Source organism: Ambystoma mexicanum, chromosome 1p (genome assembly GCF_040938575.1).
Source record: "Ambystoma mexicanum isolate Mex_15411 chromosome 1p, UKY_AmexF1_1, whole genome shotgun sequence".
Taxonomy (NCBI): domain Eukaryota; kingdom Metazoa; phylum Chordata; class Amphibia; order Caudata; family Ambystomatidae; genus Ambystoma; species Ambystoma mexicanum.
Genome location: NC_090921.1, coordinates 661,598,875 through 661,620,622, shown reverse-complemented (window position 1 = coordinate 661,620,622; position 21,748 = coordinate 661,598,875). Strand labels below are relative to the sequence as shown.

The window sequence follows — 21,748 nt, the reverse complement described above, 5'->3', positions numbered from 1 at the left end:
ATAAGACACTCCTGCTGCTCGACTGCCCTCAGACTACGAAGCCGCAGAAACTCCCCCTCAGCGGCCAATCCTGAAGTGATCACCAGAGTTCACTTCTTTTTGACAAAACAGGAAGTCATGACAGCAAGCTGCTCGCAAGGTGAACTGACGTTCCAAGGATCCCCCATAAAGCAGTTCCAGGACCTATCCGCCCCCACAGTCCAGCGTCGGAGAGCCCTCCGACCTTTAACGGCCTTTCTGCAGGAATGGAAAATCAAATATCGCTGGTTTTACCCAGACTCACTGCAGTTCACTTAGGAGGGCCAAACGAGGGTAATCCATGCCCTGGAGGAAACAGGCAACATCATGGGGTGCAAGCCCTCGACACCAAAGGAGGACACAACCACCTCTCCGAAAGACAAACCCAGCAGCTCAACACCAAAGCCGCAGCATAGCCGCTGGATGAAAGTTCCAAGGGGAGGGAAAACTCCTGCAGCACACGACCAGTAACGCATCTTCAGTTCTCCGGGCCGGAACCTGCACTCTTGGTTCCCGGGCATCCCACGCAATGCCCCTGCCGAGTGGATGGACAGTTACTTCGGCCCGAGTCCTGCCAGGGCCAGTTTGGTTTCCCCTTGTTCCTTCCTTTCCTTTAGTTGGGCTGGGCCCACCACCCCCAACCCCCATGGTTGCCAAGGCCCGGGTGGCCCCAAGTAGGACACAGTTAAAACTCGGTTACAGCTGATTCACACTGTCATCGATCCCCTGAGAGACCCCCCTGAGTGCAGGATCACCCACCACTCACCTGAATCCTAGCAACGCCCCGCCGGCCCCCACCCCAGCGCAAACCAAACTCTGCTTTATCTCACTAAACGTCGGAGGCCTGAACTCCCCCACAAAGCGTAAATCCATCCTTCGTCGTCTCCAGGACCTTCAGACCTCGATGGGTTTCCTCCAAGAGACCCACCTCGTGACGGAGGACTTCGCTAGGCTACGATCCTGAGCATTCCCAATACAATACCTGGCCGCTGGCGCCAACAAAAAAGGCGGCACTGCGATTTTGCTAGCGAACGGTATCCCCTTTAAAGAGAGGGAGACTCTATGCAGCCCAGATGGCAGGTTTGTGGCGATCAAGGGGGTCCTATATGGCCAGCTTCACACGCTGATTGCTATCTATGCACCGAATGACAGCCAGGAGGCCTTCTACACTACCCTGGAAACCGCCCTTCTCCCCCTTCCTTGAAGGCCTGGTGGTCCTAGGTGGGGATTTCAATGGGGTTCCCAAACCCTCACTGGACAGGTCGCGCCCCCCATCCAGCAGGGACTTCAGATTGGCTTTGGGCCTCTGCCACTTGTTCAAAACACTAGACGTGATGGACACCTGGAGGGTTCTCCATCCGGACACCGTAGACTACTCCTTCTCGCACGTCCACCGCTCCTCATCTCGAATTGACCTCATTTTGGCCAGCCCACAGCTCCGGCAGTTCGTGAACGATGTAGAAATAGGCGCAAGGGCACTGTCAGACCACGCCCCAATCCTCCTCACTGCAAGGGTCTTCGACCCGGAGCCCCCAGAACATCGTAAATGGTCCCTATATGAACCAATGCTGCATGATATGGCGGTGCGGGAAGCCAAAGCCAAGGCGATCAGAAACTACTTCAAAGAAAACCCTCCCGACCTCACCTCTACAGCAATAAGATGGGAAGCCACGAAGGCCGTAATCAGAGGGGAATTAATAGCACAAGCGGCCGCTTATACGAGGAGGCGAACCATGCTCAGAAACCAACTGGAGAAGGACAAAAGGGAGGCAGATAAAGCTCTAGAAAAGAAGTGGTCCCCAAGGGCCGCCAAGATGGTCAGACTGGCTCGCAGAAAGCTGGAGGCCCGCTACGCCGAGGACACAGCCCAGACCCTGATCCGGACAAAACAAAGCTATTACGCAACCGGTAATAAAGCTAACAAATACCTGGTGAACAAACTTGCCAAAACCCGCCGAAGGAACCACATCGCTGCACTGAGGGACCCGAAAGGCAGCACTGTATATGGAGATGGGGCAAAACTACAGGTGGCGGCTACCCATCTAACTAACATCCTGACCGCAGTCCCCCGCCCACAGACTCTCCAGGAGCAATACATAGGAGACGCCCAGCTCCCACACATCTCAGAAGCAAATCGAGCAGCCCTGGAAGCCTCAATCACATCCGGAGAGGTGGAGGAAGTAATCAAGAATCTGAAGCCCAGGGCCCCCAGCCCAGACGGCTTCCCACCAAAGTTCTACAAACTCTTTCGCCCCATGCTGCTACACCCAATGACAGAGCTATTTAACTCCTTTCGGGATTCGGGCTCTATCACACCCTCTATGCAACAATCCACTACAATTCTGCTTTTGAAACCCAGCAACGATCCAAAGGAGTGCTCATCGTATAGACCAGACTGATAGCTCTCTGAAAATGGTGCTTGCAAATTACAAAGCCCGAGGACATCAATCCGCCTAAATCAGAAGACCTCACCTCCGATCCAGCTTTCGTGCGGGATGAGACAAGGCTGTCCGCTCTCCCCACTAATCTTTGCCATGGTCATGGAGTCATTCGCCCAACGCACACGAGCTAATGAGAACATCACTGGTCTAGAAATAAACATTGAACAATTCAAGAGCTCCCTATACGCCGATGATGTGCTGATCTCCATCACCAACTGCCATTCCTCCCTGCCCACAACCCTAACTGAGCTAGAGGCGTTTGAAGCAGTGGATGGATTCCAGGGTAACTACACCAAATCAGAAGCACTAAACATCAACCTGAGCGCCCCCCTCGTAGCCAACCTCCAGGCACTCTGCCCACTGACATGGAGCTCCTCCTCAACAGCTTACCTGGGTGTCTGCCTCACAGCAGATCCGAAACAACTATACAACGTCAACTTTCCCCCATTATTCAAGGAATTGGAAGAAGACCTCCGAAGATGGGACAATCAAGAGATCTCGCTATTGGGTCACAGCATGCAAAATGAACCTTCTCCCTAGGCTGCTATACCTGTGCACCGCTCTCCCTGCCCCCCCACCCCCACCAAAAGCAGTCTTTGGAACACCTACAAAGGATCTAGCGGAGTTTGTGTGGAAGGGACGCAGAGCCAGGATACCTATGAGGGTCATGACGAGGGCCACAAAATGGGGCGGCTTTGGTCTCCCCAACCTGATGAACTACTTCCTGGCGACCCAGTTGGCGAGCGCAGCAGCCTGGATGAACCCGGCGACCCCCCCAAAATGGTCCCGCATGGAGCAATCCAGATGTCGGCCATGACTACATTCCCTGCTACATACCCCGGGACCACACCAAAGCCAGGGACCGCAGGTGCTAGCAGCCACCAAAGCGACTCTCGAGGCATGGGCTTGGGCCCGTCAGAGGAGGAAGATACCAAGGCCCCCAAGCCCGCTCTCCCCGGTCATCGGGAACCCTGACTTCAAACCAGGAATGGAGGCAGCCCACTTCCACCGATGGACCAAAGGTGGCCTCCGAACCCTCTACGAAGCCAACAACCTACTTAGCTTCGAGGAATGCAAAGCCCGCTTTCAACTAACAGAAGGAGAGAGGTTTACATACATCCAACTCCAACACAGGATCTCGCAGCCCGCGGTCTGTCGGGGAGCCACCCAGGACCTCCACCCTCTTGAACTGGCAACAGAAGAAAGCACAGGCCGAGGTCAGATAACCAAACTGTACCGCCTCCTCCAGGAGGACATGCTAAAAGTCAGACCGCCATACATGTCCAGATAGGAAATGGACTTGGGACACCCCATAGAAGATCAAACATGGGTGGAGATATGGTCCAGGATCAACTCGACATCCAGATGCATCACAAACAAGGAATGCGCCCTGAAGCTCCTGCACCGCTGGTACTACTCGCCAGTCCGCCTGCACCACTGTAACGCTGACATTGACCTGAGCTGCTGGAGACACTGCAGCGAACGAGGATCCTTTTTCCACATGTTGGGGGGGTGCCCGACAGTACAGACCTTCTGGAAGGGAGTGCTGCAGATCGTGGAAGACATCACTCAGCGCAGACTCCCGATGGACCCGGAGGTCATCCTGCTTGGGGTGGCGAGCCCGGACAGTTATCCCAGAGCGGGCCGATCAGCCAAACTGCTCACACATCTACTGATAGCAGCCAAAATCACGGTGGCAAGGAAGTGGAAAGCCCGGGAGGGCCCGCTGCTGGCCCTTTGGTGGATAAAGGTCTGGGAGATCCTGGTGGCAGAGAAGGTCACAGCAGCGAAGGAAGGGGCCCTCCACCGCTTCACTGACTGTTGGGTCCCAGTACTGGACTACCACTCACGCTTTCCAGCCCTAACATTTCAATCCCGCCTGGTACCGAACTTTCTGGGCCCTCAGAGCCCTGATGGGTCACCTACCCATCAGGACACCACGAACTAAAGGAGAGGGGTGGGGCCGAGGGGAGTGGGTGCAGAGCAAGCTGCATGCATATTAAATGCGAGGAGAGTCCTGTGGACTCATGTAATGCATAGATAACGCTGTAACCGAAATAAATAAAGTTGTTAAAAAACAAAAATCACTCTACCAATTCCGTAGAGCACTAAAAACATTTTTGTTTAAATAGGGTTTTCCTAGATTTCTGGTTTTCCGGTGGCCGGGCCTAGCTATGTTCTATTTGAATCATGTCTTGTCATCAGCGCCATTATACGGTTTGGTCCGTTCTGTGCTCGTTACAAATACAAAAATACAAAAGTGAGAGACTAGTAGCATACATGCCAACGTTATCCATAAAGGCAACACTAGCCTAGTCATCCTCTTTGCATTCTGGGACTTGCAGTCCTGATTTTATAATGGGACCTCCGGGGACTACAAGTCCCAGAATGCAAAGTTAAACACGGGACAGGATTAGTCTCTCCAGAATGTAATGGCTAATATTGCCATGTATGCCCAGGAAAGGTGCTTGAGGGCATTACGTTGGTTAATAGCAACACTTTAAAGTGCGGTGAAGCAGCAAAACCTCAGTAACAAGTGTTGCATACTTTTTTTTAAAGCATTACACTATGTCATATAGTGCCAGTGTGTGTGCATATATCCACTTAACGTCATTGTATAGGAAATGGATACATAAAAGGCACTGTGTCTATGGGGGCGGGGGGAAGAGTGCAGAAACATGTATTGTCTATGGGTATAGACATGCATATTTCTTTTACCCATAGAGGAATTTGAAATATTTTAGCAGTACATATGTAGGAGCAGAATTTGGGATCGCCAGAAGACATCATACCGCTGGGACAGCAAGTTACGAGTTCTCTCGGGTGGGCTTCCAGAGCCGATACATTCTGGAAATTGCAATCGTGGGAACACTAATTGGATTTAAGCACCTGCTACGAATTAACTGTAAAGTAAATGTCCAAGAGACATGACTGTAGCTTATTACATGGGCAAGGGCAATAGAATATACAAGGGCAATTTATATATGTTCATAAGAAGCATGTGCATGGAGAGCTTTGTATATACAAAAAGTGCAACAGACCCTGCCGCTGATGCAGCTACAGACCGGATCCGGCACTCTTAGCAGTCTCCGGACCACAGCCGAGGACAGCATCTTCGATAGCTACTAGTTCCAATTAGAGGAACGGCCATAGCAACGCATACTCGATTAAAGTCACAGACACGCTACGTACCATGAATCGTACTACTTCGTGATGTATGCACGTTACGGTCCTTGTAGTCCAGTCGAACTACTCTTAGCTCCTCCTGTTCGCGGTGCTGCTGGAAGACAGCCGGAGGGTTGGCGCACGCGCGAAAAGTCATTCCACTGAGAGAGCGAGCAAGTAGCCAGTTTATGGCGAACTTCTCAGGCAGATGTTCAAGAAAGCAGGATATATTTCCGGATTTGGACTGCGTGTTGTGGGATCGACTTAGGTTATGAAGAAAGTGTGGGATCTCCATGGGGGTTATGAAGAATGGAGTCTGCTTCAGGTTTTGGTTTGAACTGGGTTATGAAGGTAGGCATAACGTTTGTGGTCCCAGGGCCGGTGACAACTGACAAGCATAGGATTTTGTATTTGGCGCAGGAAAACCGATTCACTTATATGGGCAGGTACATGTTATAAAGTCTGAACATTCACCTCTTCACCTCTAGTGCACTTGTTGTCCCTCCAACTAAATGTTAATGTTAAAGGACATTTGTACCGCGCACTATCACCACTGGAGTGGTCCCCTGGCGCTCTGGCGGCTCTGAAAGAAACAGGGAGGAGGGATTAGTGGGAGGAAGCTAGAAAAGTGCAAGAGAACAGTGATGTGCTGTTGGCCTCAGCCCGGTGGGTCCGTTGGCAGGACCTGCAGTGTTTGCGGCCGGTAGTTGTTGTGTACTGTTGTGCAAGTCTATGTGTGTTTTTTGTTTTGTTGTTGCAATGTAGGGAAGTTTGTGCAGTTTGTTGTGCTGTAGGTTTGTTTGGTTTGGAGTTTGAGAGGTGTATGCGGAAGGGGAAATTGTTAGTGCAATTGGTTAGTTGGCATCTCTATCCTGAATTGAGGTGCTGGGCTTGCGTATCTCCCCAGATGGGGTTCGGGTGCACCCCTCTGTCCAGATCTCGGCCCGTCTGGCATTCAAGGTCCCTTTCACATCTGGCCCCCTCCTACACCAGCCTCCCTCACAGCCCCACCTGTCTTCCCTTCCCACTCATACGGCCATTGCACCTGCCAATGTCCAGAACTCAGCTAGTATGGTGATTTGCCAATATCCTGACAATTCCACAACACTGTGCTACCTGGTAGCAACTAAGGGGCAAGTGAGGGTGTTGGGTGAGATTTGGGTGGGGTTGTTGACTCAGTCTCCATGGGTGTCGCCTGTGTTCCACTCTACCCGACGTCACCCGTCCAGGTGCCGTGGGAGCTTCCCAGTCGGTTCTGGGAGCTATCCGTGTTCTCTCCAGTTTATTCATCCCTTTTCCTTTCTGTTTCGGTTTTCAATTTGAGTTTGTGGTGTTGAAGAGCCAGGTTTTTAGTAACTTCCTAAATTTTAGGTGATCTTTGGTGTTTCTTATTTCTTTTGGGATGTTGTTCCAGGTTTTTGCGGCTAAGTGGTAGAAGGAGGTGCCTCCAAGTTTTTCCTGAGGTATGGTTTTAGTTCCAGGCGGATTTCGTTGCTTGACCTGAGGAGTCTTGTTGGCTTGTAGATAGTTATTTTCTTTTGTAGGAATTCCGCTCCGTGTCCACTGATTGCCCTGTGCGTTCTGCACATTGTTTTGAAGGTGATGCGATGTTTTACTGGGAGCCAGTGTAGTATTTTTAGTACAGGAGTGATGTGATATCTTCTGGATAGTTTGAGGAGTAGTCCTGTATTTTGGATCCATTGTAGTTTCTTCAGGAGGTATTCTGGTATTCCGAGGTATAGGTTGTTTGCATAGTCGATTCTTGACATGATGAGGGTGACGATAGTGAGTGTTTTGTGCGTGAAGGAGAGAAAAGGTAGGATGCTTCTTGCCGTGTGGAGGAGGAAAAAGCATTTCTTAACTGTTGCATTTATTTGTGGTTCTAGTACGAACTCCTGATTGATATCAGGACGTAGACCATCTGTTAGGTCACCCTCTTGCCTGGCAATGCAATTTAGCCTTTGTTTGTAGTTGCTATATTGAAATAATTTCTAATATGAAACTATAAGATGTACCACCACAAGTCACTAGAGGTGAAGGTTTGACACATTTATCACTGCACCAATTGTCTGTGAATGATACAATTGTTTGTTGGTTTTCTCTTTAAAAAACCTTTACAAGAAACTCCAGAAAAAAAGAAATGTGTTACAAAATGGAGTATTCTATAATAAGCAAATTAACAGAAAAATAATAAAATGCTGATTTTGCTCGAATTAGTGTGACTATTAGTCACTTAAAATTCTACTGTACACAGAATATGTTTGATTGTGTTAAGCATGACAAAGTAGTATGTTTACATACATTTGAAAGTAAACCTTCAATTACAGACGTCAGGACGACCCCCTTGTGTTTCAAGTATTTGTAGCCCATAGTCCTGCTGCCTTTAGGGCCATGGACTATGGGCTACAAATACTTGAATAAGCCATGGTAGCAGTAGTGCTAGGTTTGTGAGGCACAAACTGGAAAAGCCGCACACAGCAAGACTGGGGGGAACATCAGCGTACGACTAGCTCTAGTGAGTGCATGGTGAAATTGTAATAAATTAGCAAGGCACAAGCTGACAAAGCCTCACCCAGCAGGACTGCGGTGTTATGACTTGATGGTCGGGAAGATTATGGGGCCTCTGTCCCTTTTGTTACCAGCACACACAGCCCTCAGGCATTTAAGCGCCAGTTACAAACGGATATATGTTACAGGATATAAGGTAGAATAAATTAAGTGAATTTAAAAAGGCTAGTTCACAGTTAGATACCATGAATAAGCCATGGGAGCAGTAGTGCTAGGTTTGTGAGGCACAAACTGGAAAAGCCGCACACAGCAAGACTGGGGGGAACATCAGCGTACGACTAGCTCTAGTGAGTGCATGGTGAAATTGTAATAAATTAGCAAGGCACAAGCTGACAAAGCCTCACCCAGCAGGACTGCGGTGTTATGACTTGATGGTCGGGAAGATTATGGGGCCTCTGTCCCTGTTGTTACCAGCGCACACAGCCCTCAGGCATTTAAGCGCCAGTTACAAACGGATATATGTTACAGGTTATAAGGTAGAATAAATTAAGTGAATTTAAAAAGTCTAGTTCACAGTTAGATACCATGAATAAGCCACATTGGGTTAGAACCAGCTCTGCCTGATGAGTCAGTATTACAAAAGCAAGCCAAGCAGGAACACAACAAGCACATAAGGGAGCAGTAGTGCTAGGTTTGTGAGGCACAAACTGGAAAAGCCGCACACAGCAAGACTGGGGGGAACATCAGCGTACGACTAGCTCTAGTGAGTGCATGGTGAAATTGTAATAAATTAGCAAGGCACAAGCTGACAAAGCCTCACCCAGCAGGACTGCAGTGTTATGACTTGATGGTCGGGAAGATTATGGGGCCTCTGTCCACAAGTTCCACTCAGAAAGATACAAATAACTTCCTGAGCGATCCTTGAGGCCACAGGTTTTTTGAGTGCCGAAGAACGCCAAGAACCAGGAACACCGGTGACCCCTCGACCGCTGTAAAGCAAGAAATGGGTCAGTACAATGGAGAAACAATGAACTGAAATGGCGAGATCACAAATAACAAGGGGCTTACCAAGGTCGGGTCTGGGAAGAGCACAGAAGAAAATGGAGTTGTTCCGTGTGGTTGCAGAATGTAGTAAGCTGTAGTGAGTAGGCGTAGATAGTTGTTGAGTAGCACTGCAAAACCTGAATGGAGAGGGTAATCCGAAAACAGTCCGTTAAGAGTTCCAAGGTCAAAAGCCAGCCAAGTTCGTCAAAACCAGGGGTAATCCAAAGGAATCCAAAACACAGTTCAAAAGGTCCTGAAACAGCAAAACAGAATCAGAGAGCTTGACAGAGGAATCCAAGAAGAACAGTCCGTAGTCCAGAATCGAGATGTGGAGATAGGAAGACGCCGAACAGTGCCTGATTGGGTCAGCTGTGAAGCACTGAATGAGCGTTCCCTCTTCAGTTTTGAAGGGGCCTAGGAGTGTCACATGACCCCATCACGTGACTGATGAGATAGCACGTTTCTGTGTCACATGACCCAAGATTTTAAAAAATGCTGCTGGGTCTTCCTGGAGGCATGATGAAGCAAAGGAAAAGGCCGGCGTCTCCGTCGACTATCTCCAAGACGCCAGGGCAGCTGCCAATGTCGCAATACATGAGAATGACCATAACGCATTGGCTACCCTCGTGTGTTCTTGTTACATAGCCGCTGCCGTGCTACTTGAGGGAGTGAGGACCTGAGATTAGAAGTGGAAGGTAAATCAGGACCTGAGAGGGAGGGCTTAGTGGCTGCACGGGTATTCGTGTTGTGCGTAAAGTGACCAGTGGTTGGTGTAACAGAGCCCCCCCCAAAGGCCCATGACCCCGTGGGCAAGCAGGAAAATCTCGATGAAACCGTGTCACCAAACAAGGGGAATGCGCATCTCGGGCAGGAACCCAAGAGCGCTCCTCAGGACCGTAACCCAAGCAATCCACGAGGTACTGGAGTTGACCCTTGAAGAGACGAGAGCCCATAATACCCCCAACTTCATAAACATCAGGTTCATCCAGTGACACAGGGGCAGGACGAGGGACCAGACGCATAGGACCAGACGCGTAGGACCAGGGCATGGCTTCAGGAGGGAAGTATGAAAAACTGGATGGATCTTACAGGCTAAAGGAAGAGATAGGCGGTAAGCCACCGGACTCAGGACACCAGACACCCAAAAAACTTGGGTAGCAATTTGCGACAGCCAGGCAAGTGTAGATAGCGGGACGACTACCAAACTCGGTCCCCCATACAGTAAATAGGAGCAGCAACCTGTTTCCTATCAGCTGTAGCTTTCACGGCCAACTGAGCCTCCTGTAGATGGGCAAGAGTCTGGGCATGAACTGTGGCCAAAACGTGAACACAAGATGAGACAGCAGGAGCACAAGAGGATGCATAATCGGGAATGGGCAATGTACGGGGATGTTGGCCATAGAGGGAGCAGAACGGGGAAAAGCCAGTAGAGGAGTGCAAGGAATTGTTATGGGCGAACTCAGCGAGGTGTAGCAAGTGTACCCATGATTTTTGATGTTGTAGTGAAAGACAGCGTAAGTATTGCTCCATGGCCTGATTTACCCTTTCTGTCTGGCTGTCAGTTTCTGGTAAGCAGAGGAAAATCGTGCATCAATACCCAATGATTTGGTGAGCGCTCGCCAGAAACGGGACGTGAATTGTGAACCCCTGTCAGAAACCAAGACCGTAGGGAGCCCAAACAAACAAAAAATGGACTTGAAAACCAGGTTTGCTAATGTAGGTGTAGAGGGTATACCAGAACAAGGAATAAAGTGAGCCATCTTAGTATAGGCATCTACTACAACCCACATTCTGTCATAACCCTGCGAACGAGGGAGATCAGTCACAACATCCATTGTAAGGGTATGCCAAGGTCTGGGAGGAATCGGCAAAGGCTGTAAAAGACCCAAGGGGCGACCCCTACGGGACTTACACTGGGCACACACTGAGCATGTTTTGACGTAGTTCTCAACTTCGCGCAGCATCGAAGGCCACCAGCACCAACGTTTAAGTAGATCCAGAGTACGCTGTTTTCCTGGGTGGCCATGGATGGAAGCATCGTGAGACCATTGCATTGCTAGATTTCGAGTGTCACTAGTGGGTAAGAACAATCTGTTGTGAACAAAAGGCAGACCATCATGAAAAACGAGATCCCATTCTGCTAACTGTTGTGGATGTTGGGAAACCCATGTGCGTATGGCTGACAACAGAGGAGGCGAAGGAGTGCATAAGCATACTACATGCCCGTGGTCAAGCACTGTTTCTGGGAAGAACGGAAGCGACACCCCTCCAGGAGAGCGGGATAGAGCGTCTTCTTTACCATGAGACAGACCAGGACGGTGTTTCACAACAAAGTCATATGCTGCAAAGAATAAGGGCCAGCGCACCTTACGACTATTGACGCATTTGAGAGATGCAAGATCTTGCAAATTCCTATGATCAGTGAAAACCGTGACTTGGTGTTTAGCCCCCATCAAATGGTGCCTCCATACCTGAAATGCATCTTTAATTGCCAGGAGCTCCTTTTCGGTAACTGTATAACTCAGTAGATGTAAACTTGCGTGAATGGTATACTACAGGGAGTAAATGACCAGATGTTGGGCAGGGTTGTGACAATACCGCTCCCAAAGCAAAGGGTGATGCGTCTGCCTCAACAACGAATGGCAGCTCCGGATCCGGGTGTTGTTAGACCAGAGCTCAGGTAAACGCAGATTTCATGGACTCAAAAATGGCCTGATGTTCGGGGGTCCAAATAAATGGAGAACGTGGACTGGTAAATTTAGTTAACGGTGCCACTCTAGTAGAAAAACCAGGGATAAATCGCCGATAAAAATTGGCAAAGCCCAGGAAAGACTGTAAAGACTTTAAGTTTACTGGGACCAGCCATTCCAAAACGGCTTGTACTTTAGACTGGTTCATAGTTAATCCACCTGGTGAAATGTGGAAACCCAGAAATTCTACTTCTTTGGTATGAGACTGGCACTTCTCAGGTTTGGCAAATAGCGCATTCTTGTGCAAACGGGATAGGACTTCTTGGACGTGAAGGATATGTTCGTCTAAAGAGGAGAAAAAGATCAGAATGTCATCCAAATAGACCACCACATAGTTGTCCAGAATATCCCCAAAGACCTCATTCATAAATCGCTGGAAGGTGGCAGGGGCGTTGCACAACCCGAAGGGTATTACCAGGTATTCAAATAAACCCTGTCGGGTGCAAAACGCTGTCTTCCACTCATCCCCTTTGCGGACACGTATCAAATTGTATGCTCCCCGGAGATCTAACTTGGTGTAGTTGGAGGCGTGTGTTAATCTATCCAAGAGTGGAGAGATGAGAGGTATGGGATATCTATCCTTAATAGTGATGGCGTTCAAACGTCTGTAGTCTACACAGGGACGAAGATCCCCCTCTTTCTTTGGAACGAAGAAGATCGGACATGCAGCAGGTGATGAGGAGGGCCGAATATGACCCAAACGTAATGCCTCCTGCAAGTATTCTTTCATGGCTTCATCCTCTACTGGTGATAAAGAATAGATTAGGCCCTTGGGGATCTGAGCGTTGGGAACCAGATCTATGGGGCAATCGTAGGGTCTGTGTGGAGGTAGACTCTCTGCGGTACCCTTGTCAAAGACTGACAAAAACTCGTGATAAACAGGAGGTATGTTGGAAAAAACAGCACAAACCATGTGCGAAGTGGAAGAGTGGTGTTCCTCAGTCCCGGATAGAGTCAGATGTGCTACTGCACCCAGCGCTGCAGCAGGTGTATCGATTACCTCCTCTCTCTCGATAAGACAAAAATGTTGGCAAACTTCAGATTCAAAACAGACCTGGCCAGTACCCCAATTGATTAGCAGATTATGTTTTTTTAACCAAGTGATACCAAGAATGATACCAAACCGAGGGGTGGTTATGAGATCAAAGGCAAGTATTTCCCTATGTGTTTCCTGGATGACTACTTCCATGGGAGCAGTCTGTTGTCGAATAGGTCCAGAAGCAAGGGAAGTCCCATCCACAGCCTGTACCGGCGCGGGAAACTCCTTGGTGACTAGTGGAAGGTTCAAAGCATAAGCCATTTGTATGTCAATAAAGCATCCAGTGGCCCCGGAATCAATGATAATCTGAACAGGATGCATTGTGTCAGGAGTAGGCTTTAATAAGGCATGGACTGTGACTGGTCTAATAGGCCCAAATGCCGGAGGTGAAATAGAGAGGGACTGTGGAGAACTCGTCCTGGCCCCATATTCAGGGACGAGCAGTCGGAAAACCCTGATTCTTTTGCTTTGGATGGCATGGACAATTCTTGACGTAATGTCCATTAAGTCCACAATAAAAGCAAGCGTTGTAGGTTCTCCGCCTTTCCCGTTCCATCATAGTTAAAGGGCTACGTATTCTACCTACTTGCATGGGTTCACTGGCTACATCAGGAGGAACCGATAACTAGGTACCTGAGAATCTGACTTCTGCCTTGCGCTCGGTGCGTCGAGCGTCTAACTGGAGTGTTAGATCAACCAGATCAGAGTACTGAGTCGTAAGCGACGGCACCACTGCCAAAGCATCCTTAATGGAGCCGTTTAAACCTCTGTAAAAAAACTACAGCTTTTTTGGTTTTCGGGTCAGGATGTTTCTGCCGCTAATTGGTTAAATCTTGTTATGTATTCTATAAGGGTGCTTTTCCACTGAGAGAGATCAAGTAATTCTAAATCTCTGAATTGAGCTTTTATCTGGTGTCAAAAACCTTAGACATTTCAGTCACTAGTAAGTCAAAGTCATAAAGGGCTGGATGATCATTTTCAAGTAATGGGTTGGCCCATGTGGTTGGCAACGCCAGACAAATATGAAAGCAAAAACGCAGCCTTGGCAGGTCATCAGGGAACGCTGAAGGTCGACAAAGGAAATGTAATTTACATTGATTCAAAAATGTACAGAATTTCCTGGGGTCTCCTTGGAATCTCTCAGGGGGTGCTAAAGGAAAAGGAGTGGGAGCAATTACTGGTGTGATAATGGAAGGGGTGGCAGAAGGACCAGGGGTTGGAGGTGTGGGGTCCCCGAATTTGGAATCAGGAGGTAGGGGATGGCGAGCACTCTGAAGGGAGTCAAGGCGGTGGTGTAACACCGTGTTGGCCGCGGCCATATCGGCCCTCAAGGTAGTAACTGCTTACAATAGAGCGGCCACTGGGTCCCCAGCCGATGCCTCCATAATCTGAACGACCTGTCGGCTTCGCAGTCTGTTATGACTTAATGGTCGTTAAGATTATGGGGCCTCTGTCCACAAGTTCCACTCAGAAAGATACAAATAACTTCCTGAGCGATCCTTGAGGCCACAGGTTTGAGTGCCGAAGAACGCCAGGAACCAGGAACACCGGTCGGTGACCCCTCGACCGCTGTAAAGCAAGCAATGGGTCAGTACAAAGGAGAAACAATGAACTGAAATGGCGAGATCACAAATAACTAGGGGCTTACCAAGGTGGGGTCTGGGAAGAGCACAGAAGAAAATGGAGGTGTTCCGTGTGGTTGCAGAATGTAGCAAGCTGTAGTGAGTAGGCGTAGATAGTTGTTGAGTAGCACTGCAAAACCTGAATGGAGAGGGTAATCCGAAAACAGTCCGTTAAGAGTTCCAAGGTCAAAAGCCAGCCAAGTTCACCAAAACCAGGGGTAATTCAAAGGAATCCAAAACACAGTCCAAAAGGTCCTGAAAAGCAAAACAGAATCCGAGAGCTTGACAGAAGGATCCAAGAAGAACAGTCCGTAGTCCAGAATCGAGATGTGGAGACAGGAAGACGCCGAACAGTGCCTGATTGGGTCAGCTGTGAAGCACTGAATGAGAGTTCCCTCTCCAGTTTTGAAGGGGCCTAGGAGTGTCACATGACCCCATCACGTGACTGATGAGATAGCACTTTTCTGTGTCACATGACCCAAGATTTCAAAAAAAGCTGCCATCACATTCCTGGAGGCGTGATGAAGCAATGGAAAAGGCCGAGGTCTCCGTCGACTATTTCCAAGATGCCAGGGCAGCTGCCAATGTCGCAATACGTGAGAATGACCATAACGCATTGGATACCCTCGTGTGTTCTTGTTGCATAGCCGCTGCCATGCTACTTGAGGGAGTGAGGACCTGAGATTAGAAGTGGAAGGTAAATCAGGACCTGAGAGGGAGGGCTTAGTGGCTGCACGGGTATTTGTGTGCGTAAGGTGACCAGTGGATGGTGTAACATGCGGGCTACATCAGCCAAACGTGCCAAAGGTGACAATATGAGGTATATGGTATATCAATCAAAGTATTGGTTACAGGACCTTTACCAGGGCGAGAGTCATAGATTCAAGTTCCTTGCATTTAGGAATATAATGCGGGTAGATGCAAGACTACACACATACCTGAGTACTTGGTGGTGCTGGAGGCTATCCTTGTCCTTCCTGGCCTGGACATGCGCAGACAGGAAAAGTAATGGAATTGACTGAGGAGCTTTGCAGGGGCCAGCTCCCCTGGTGACGAGTCCAAGAACAGAGTCCCATCCAATCTGCTGTTTGCAGAAGCGGGAATGCCGGCATCAGGACCCCTGTACAAGTTAGGAGGGCCATGGTGGCCATATTGGAAAGGAGCCAGCACTCCAAAAATGTAGGTGTAAGCGCCACAAGGCCCACAAGGCTAAAGTCTTGTCTGGCATATCTTGGAACACTGCCGTCTGCAGTGTAGGTTGGATGACCTCTTGATGGAATTGGACCAGCATTTTGTTGACCACTTCTTCAATGCGATTCCTAAATTGTCTGACATTTTGTGGCCCCTGATTTTCACAGGGACAGTGTTGTCAATGTCGTGCTGATCCCAAGGAGTCAGCCTGGTGTCATTGAAAACAGAGAGGCAAATTGACTTAACAGAGCTTTACACTCCTGCTGTTGCTGCAGTGTCAGATTAGAAGAGAGTTGTACAGACCCATCTGAAGCGTGTCCATTTAAGAAGATCAGGGAGAAGCTCACTCGCCTCTTCTTGGTCAGAAGCTAGAAGCAACACTCCCATCTCTGGTCTGGGGACATAAGCCTTCAGGCAGTTGGTGTGAAAGACCCTAGGAGCCTCCTTGGGATTGCCCAAGTCCACTAGATAATTCACTTCTCCAAGTTTAACTGCAATCCTGAAGGGCCCTGTCCACTTATCCTGTAAAACACTTTGTTTTACTGGGATTTTAGCTGGTCTGGAGTAAACCCCACCATGTTAGCTGTCTGGCCATGCCATTGCTTGACCAGGGTTTGGCCAGCCTATACATTTTCTGAAGCTTCAGTCATCATGTGTGCCATCCTCTGTATGAGGTCTAGCATATAGTCAGTAATTCGTATTGGCTTTGAAGGTGGAGCAAACTCTCCGCAACTTCCTTAATCAGGGCCAAAGGGACTCTGACTGGATGACCATAGAGGAGCTCAAAGGGGCTAAAGCCCACTCCAGCTTGAGCCAACCCTCTGTAAGCAAAGAGAAGGCCTGGCAGTAGAAGGTCCCACTTTCTTCTAAGAGGTTCTGCTAAGGCACCGAACATGCTCTTCATGGGGCTCTTAAACCACTCGACTAACCCATTGGTTTGGAAATGGTGGGATGTTGAGAACTTGTAGGAAACCTCACAGGTGATCCACATGGCTTACATGTAATGGGACATAAAGTGTGGCCCCCTGTCGGATATTACCTCCTTAGAAAAACATACCCTGCCAAAGACACCAAGTAGGGCCTTGGCAACTGCTTGAGCAGTGACTGTCCTCATACGTATTTCCTCAGGGTGCTTAGTGGCATGGTCTGCTACAACCAGTATAAACCGGTTGCCTGAGGAGATTGACGGGTCAAGGTGACCAACAATGTCAATCACACCCTCTCAAAACCAACTCCCACAACTGGCAGAGGCACAAAGCGTGCAACATTCTTGGTTCCACCTTTGCCAGACAATTGGTAAGTGTGACAGCTTCTACTGTATATTTCTGCCCACATCTTCGGCCAGTAGAAATACAATGAGAGTCTATCTTTGGTCCTTTCCGTACTCAAATGACCAGTTAGAGGGACCTCATGGGCTAATTGTAGAAACTTGGATCTTACTTCTTGGGGTACCACCAGTCTCCTGAGGTCCCCTGGAGTAGACTCAATAGGCTTACTGTAGAGGAGTCCATCCTCTCAGTAGAGTCTATGCTTCCTAGGCTCTTGCTTTTCAAGCTGGGAAGCTGCCTGTTGGCACAGGCCTTCCAGAGAGGGACACCCTCTCTAAGCCTAGCTAAAGTCTGCCCTAGAGGGTCCACCTTCTGCAAGCAAAGTCTACAGCTCAGGATGGTCCCTGGAATCCAGATCCTCTAGACAGGGTTGAAACTTCTCCACTTCTTTTTTTAATTTTCTTTATTGTCATATGGTTATGAAATAACCTTTAACAATCACGAAAAAACAATACATTATCAAACACAATTAAAAACATATTTTATACCTCAAAGTTTGAGTGAGGCTGGAGTGTTGCGCTGTGTTGGACCCTGAGATTGTGCAAGCAGAGTCTTTTTTCACTACCTAATGTTTTCTATGCCGGGAGAAACAAGCAGTTAAAAGCCCTGCTCACTCGTGGAGCGACGCAGAGTGAGACAGGAGTGTTGCACTGGGTTGGACCCTGAGATTGTGCAAGCAGAGACTTTTTTCGCTACCTACTGTTTTCTGTACCGGGAGAAACAAACAGTTAAAAGCCCTGCTCACTCGCAGCAACGCGGAGTGAGGCAGGAGTGTTGCGCTGTGTTTCGCTGGGTTTGCAGACACAAGCTTTTGCAGCCTGGAAACCAATCCTTTAAACTACCACTGCAATCTGATGATCGCTACCCACCAGCTGAAGGAAAGAATTGAAGGCAAATGATCGGTTTTGTGGACTGCTTGGAGGTGGCACTGTAACTACTGGAAGCTGTGCGTGTTCACCCTCGATGAGACAACACTGCTAATCCCGCGTCTCTGCTATCTAAGGTGAGCCAAATGAAGGCATTCCGAAAGTTAAACTTTTGAAAACTGAAGGTTTTTCTCTTGACGTGCTGCACTGTGACATAAACCCTTATCGGTTTTGACTTGATTCCCCCCCCCTCTGTTCCCTCCCCACTTCCACTACGCTTCTCTCCTAGCCATCTTTAAAACCCCTCTCTGATGCCTGGCAAAGTACAGAGCTGCTCTTAAGCCTTGGCAAGTCGGTCAAAAAAACCTTATGGTTTACACTCTGATAAACCATTAATCAACTTAACTGCTGCAGCGGGTTAGCAAGCAGTCGTTGAGGAGAGAACCCGCGCAGCTATCGCAGCAGGGGGGGCTATGGACAGCTGTAGAGGCGCAATGGAGGCGTATTTCCTTGTAAAAACGAATGGCCAACATTCAGCATTAACAACAGTCACAGAGGTTATATGTACATGACAGGGGGATGCAAGTACCTCTACTCATAATGTTGACAGCGACTCACTCCTGAAAATGTGCTATGCACTACGGGGCTGTACCTCACACACCCCTAGAGTTCCTGAAAACCAAGTAAAGGCTTTACCTGCAGAGGGGGTGGATGAGGAGGATGCCAAGAGCCTCTAGTGAAGTCTGTAGAAGGGAGGATTGGGGATGTCTCCCCCCTAATCCCTCTTATCCTGCAGCCCAACAGAGACTGTCAGCAAGTCCTAATTTGCACTACTATATGGAAAATGACCCCTCATTATCTGATCTCTCAGACAATTTCAGCAGGCACAAGACCTCTGACTGTTTATCCAGTAATGGAGTGCTGCAATGTGTCGTAAAGATACTATTGAAACTCTGTGGGTCAATATATGAGGACTTAAAAAAGCAAGGGACTTCCATCTCTCAATTACACGAGATGATGCTTACACAAAAACGTGGCAATGCCCTCACCCCTCCTCCTTTGATTGACCTCATTAACATATCACCATATCTACAACCTGCAAGAGAGGACCATCCTCAACCAATTACCCCTATCGAACAGCCAGTATCTTCAAGTAGCGGAAACAACAAACTGTCTGGGGAAAAAGAATCCATCCAATAAAGATGTTACCATTAATACCACATTACTTCTAGAAGCAGACCATCAATTGATCGAATGTAGCGTGAAAACCGCGGAATTGGATCCCACAGTACTTACGATTGGCCCAGCGCATGAAGCTAAGGGGTCCCAAAACTTAAACTGCTCTGCCCTTATGGTATTGTTTAATATAGTACCATCGCTGAGGATTCCAAACTCAGGTGACTGACTTTATAGAACCCCTCCGCCTTCCACCAGTGAATGAAACAAGGATTCACTGCTGTCTTCCGCAGACAGCTTCATTAATCCGTCAACATCAGGCCTCCCTTGTCCATCTGGGATTTGTGTTGGACAAAAAACCAACAAAGCTGGAGGCGTCTACACACTGTACCCAATGTAAAAGATCGTAATCTGGCAGCAGAGTACCTAATACAAACAAAATGCCAGATGCTGGAGTAAAGTGTGCTGACGCTTGGGGGTGGGAATGGCTGCAGCGAGTGATCCCTAAAACAAGGTGTAATCAGTGAAGGCGTGCAGCCCGGTATAGGACGATTTAACCGACAAAAAATGGTCGCAATGACCAAAAGTTCTCAAAATGCTAGCACCAAAGGTACGAACACCAAAAGTTCGAACCTTTGGTGGTAGCATTGTAAAAAAAAAAAAACGGGCTGCGGGGTTGTCCTCCGAATCGCCGCGCTCACTACACTTCATGGTATAGAGAGCGGGGGTTACGGGAGACAACCCGCAGCCTTCCGTTTAAAAATAAGAAAATTAAAGAAAAGGACCCTGTGGCACCGGTTCCTGATCACGGAAGTGAAAGGGAACTGGCCCTGTAGGAACCCAGTGTGAAAAGGAAGGTAAATGCGGTTTGTTTCTGTTGGGGGTGTGGGTGGGGTTGTGCTGAGGGTGTGGGTGGGGGGTGTTATGGGTGTGTTGTGTATTTGGGTGTGAGTATGTATGTGTGTTCGCATGAGAAAGGTGCAAACTTTTGGTAGTTCGCACCTTTCTCATGCGAACGTTTCGGCCGTGGTAGTTTCAGCCGTGGGCAAATCACTTAGATTCATGCAGCCCAAGCTGGAATAAAAGGGGCTTCAACCATTGACTCCTTAAGGGCGGCTCGCAGGACTTATTAACAGGACATGAAATATTTGCTCTGCAAGAGATATGGGTTACATTCAACATTCAAGTGGACGGATTTGTAATATTCCAAATAGAGACTATTAAGGGGAGTGCGGGTCACCCGCCAGGCAGATTGTTGATTGGTGAAGGAAATTACCATAACCCTTAATAGATCTATGCAGGTACCCCTGGTGGTAACATCTTGGCAGTGGAGGTGTGTGGTAATAGTGTAGTAATAGGTTGGAAAAACAGTGTGTGTTAATTGTGAACATCTATGACCCTCCTGGTACCAGCATCACAGAGGTTATGTTTGATAATCTGGACCGGATTTTGTTGCAATGGAGGGATTTAGCAGTTACCAATCCTATCATTCTTTGTGGGGACTGGAATGCAAGATGTGTGTACAGGGCTGTTGGTGCAGTGTACAAAAACATGGCTGAATATTGTAATATGCTGCACCAAATCTCTAACACCAAGGGTAAGCAGTGGTTCAGATATCTCCAGGAATGGAGCCTATCCTCGTTAAATGGACAGTCAACTGGGGATTGCCCCGGTAGACCAACCTGGTCTGCAGGCGTAAAAAAAGGCCACCTTGGATTGTTTTGTTGGCAAAATCTGTTTGTTGGAAGCCATTTCATTGAAGATGGGCTTCAACAAATACAGTAACCATGCGCTGCTCACTTGGGTTTATGAAGCGACCGTTAGCCGTAGGGAGGCTTATATTTGTGGTGATCGGATTCCTAACCATGCAGGAAACTGCGTTAGTTGGAATCAAATAAAAATCACTAAATGATGTGCCTCTGTCTTCTCACAGGGGCGTTTTGATTGGAGAAGTCTCAAAGGCAAAAATGCTGATGAAATTGAAGAATGGCTCTATCAGTTGGCACACACTGCAAGGGCCTGCCATACAAAACCTACACCAACCAGTAAAACCAAGTCAAGTACACCATTCGATATAGATTTGTGACTGTAAGCGAAAGAAACGTAGGGCCATTCGAGCTTTAATAGTGCAGGGCAAGCCCTATGGCCCCTAGCTTCTGGTGCAGCCCGCAGTCACAATCATAAAAACATCAGTTATCTGTTTTGAAGGCCAAATGGCAGCATTTTGTCCAAGCTTTAAAGTAATGAGACACTGGTGAAATATGGAAGATCCTGGCCACAGGTCGGGGTGTAAAGTTAAACAAGATCATAAATCCCATATCCGGAGCTGAATGGAGTAGTTATATTACTTCTAAATTTTTTAACCCTGTAGCTCCATCAGTGTCTACCTGCTCTGAAGTGTTTTGGCCACTGCCGATGAGCAGGAAGATACTGGCGGCTGCCATCATAAAACTTAAGACATCGAGAGCACCAGGCCCGACTGGTTTGGCGAATGCAGTTCTAAAAAGGGACCCTGAAAATTGGTGACAGGTGCTGCTCATACTGTTTTCTCGTGTGTGTAGAGAAAGAAGAATACCATCCTCATGGCAACAGTCTGTTCT

At 48.4% G+C, this 21,748-nt stretch overlaps 1 protein-coding gene across 3 annotated transcripts in view; it reads right to left on the bottom strand.

Moving 5' to 3' along the window:
- The window catches only part of TARS2 (threonyl-tRNA synthetase 2, mitochondrial), a 1,102,517-nt gene that overhangs the window by 814,896 nt on the left and 265,873 nt on the right, over window positions 1-21,748 (bottom strand). The window contains exon 1 of one of the 3 annotated variants that reach the window (XM_069649729.1): window positions 5,501-5,671. The exons of 1 other annotated variant lie outside the window; for it this stretch is intronic. In XM_069649729.1, coding sequence (XP_069505830.1) covers window positions 5,501-5,572 — 72 coding nt within the window. In that variant the 5' untranslated portion in view covers window positions 5,573-5,671. Of the gene's footprint in view, window positions 1-5,500; window positions 5,672-21,748 lie in introns of those variants that run through there. One more of the 3 variants, XM_069649730.1, reaches the window with a different exon arrangement.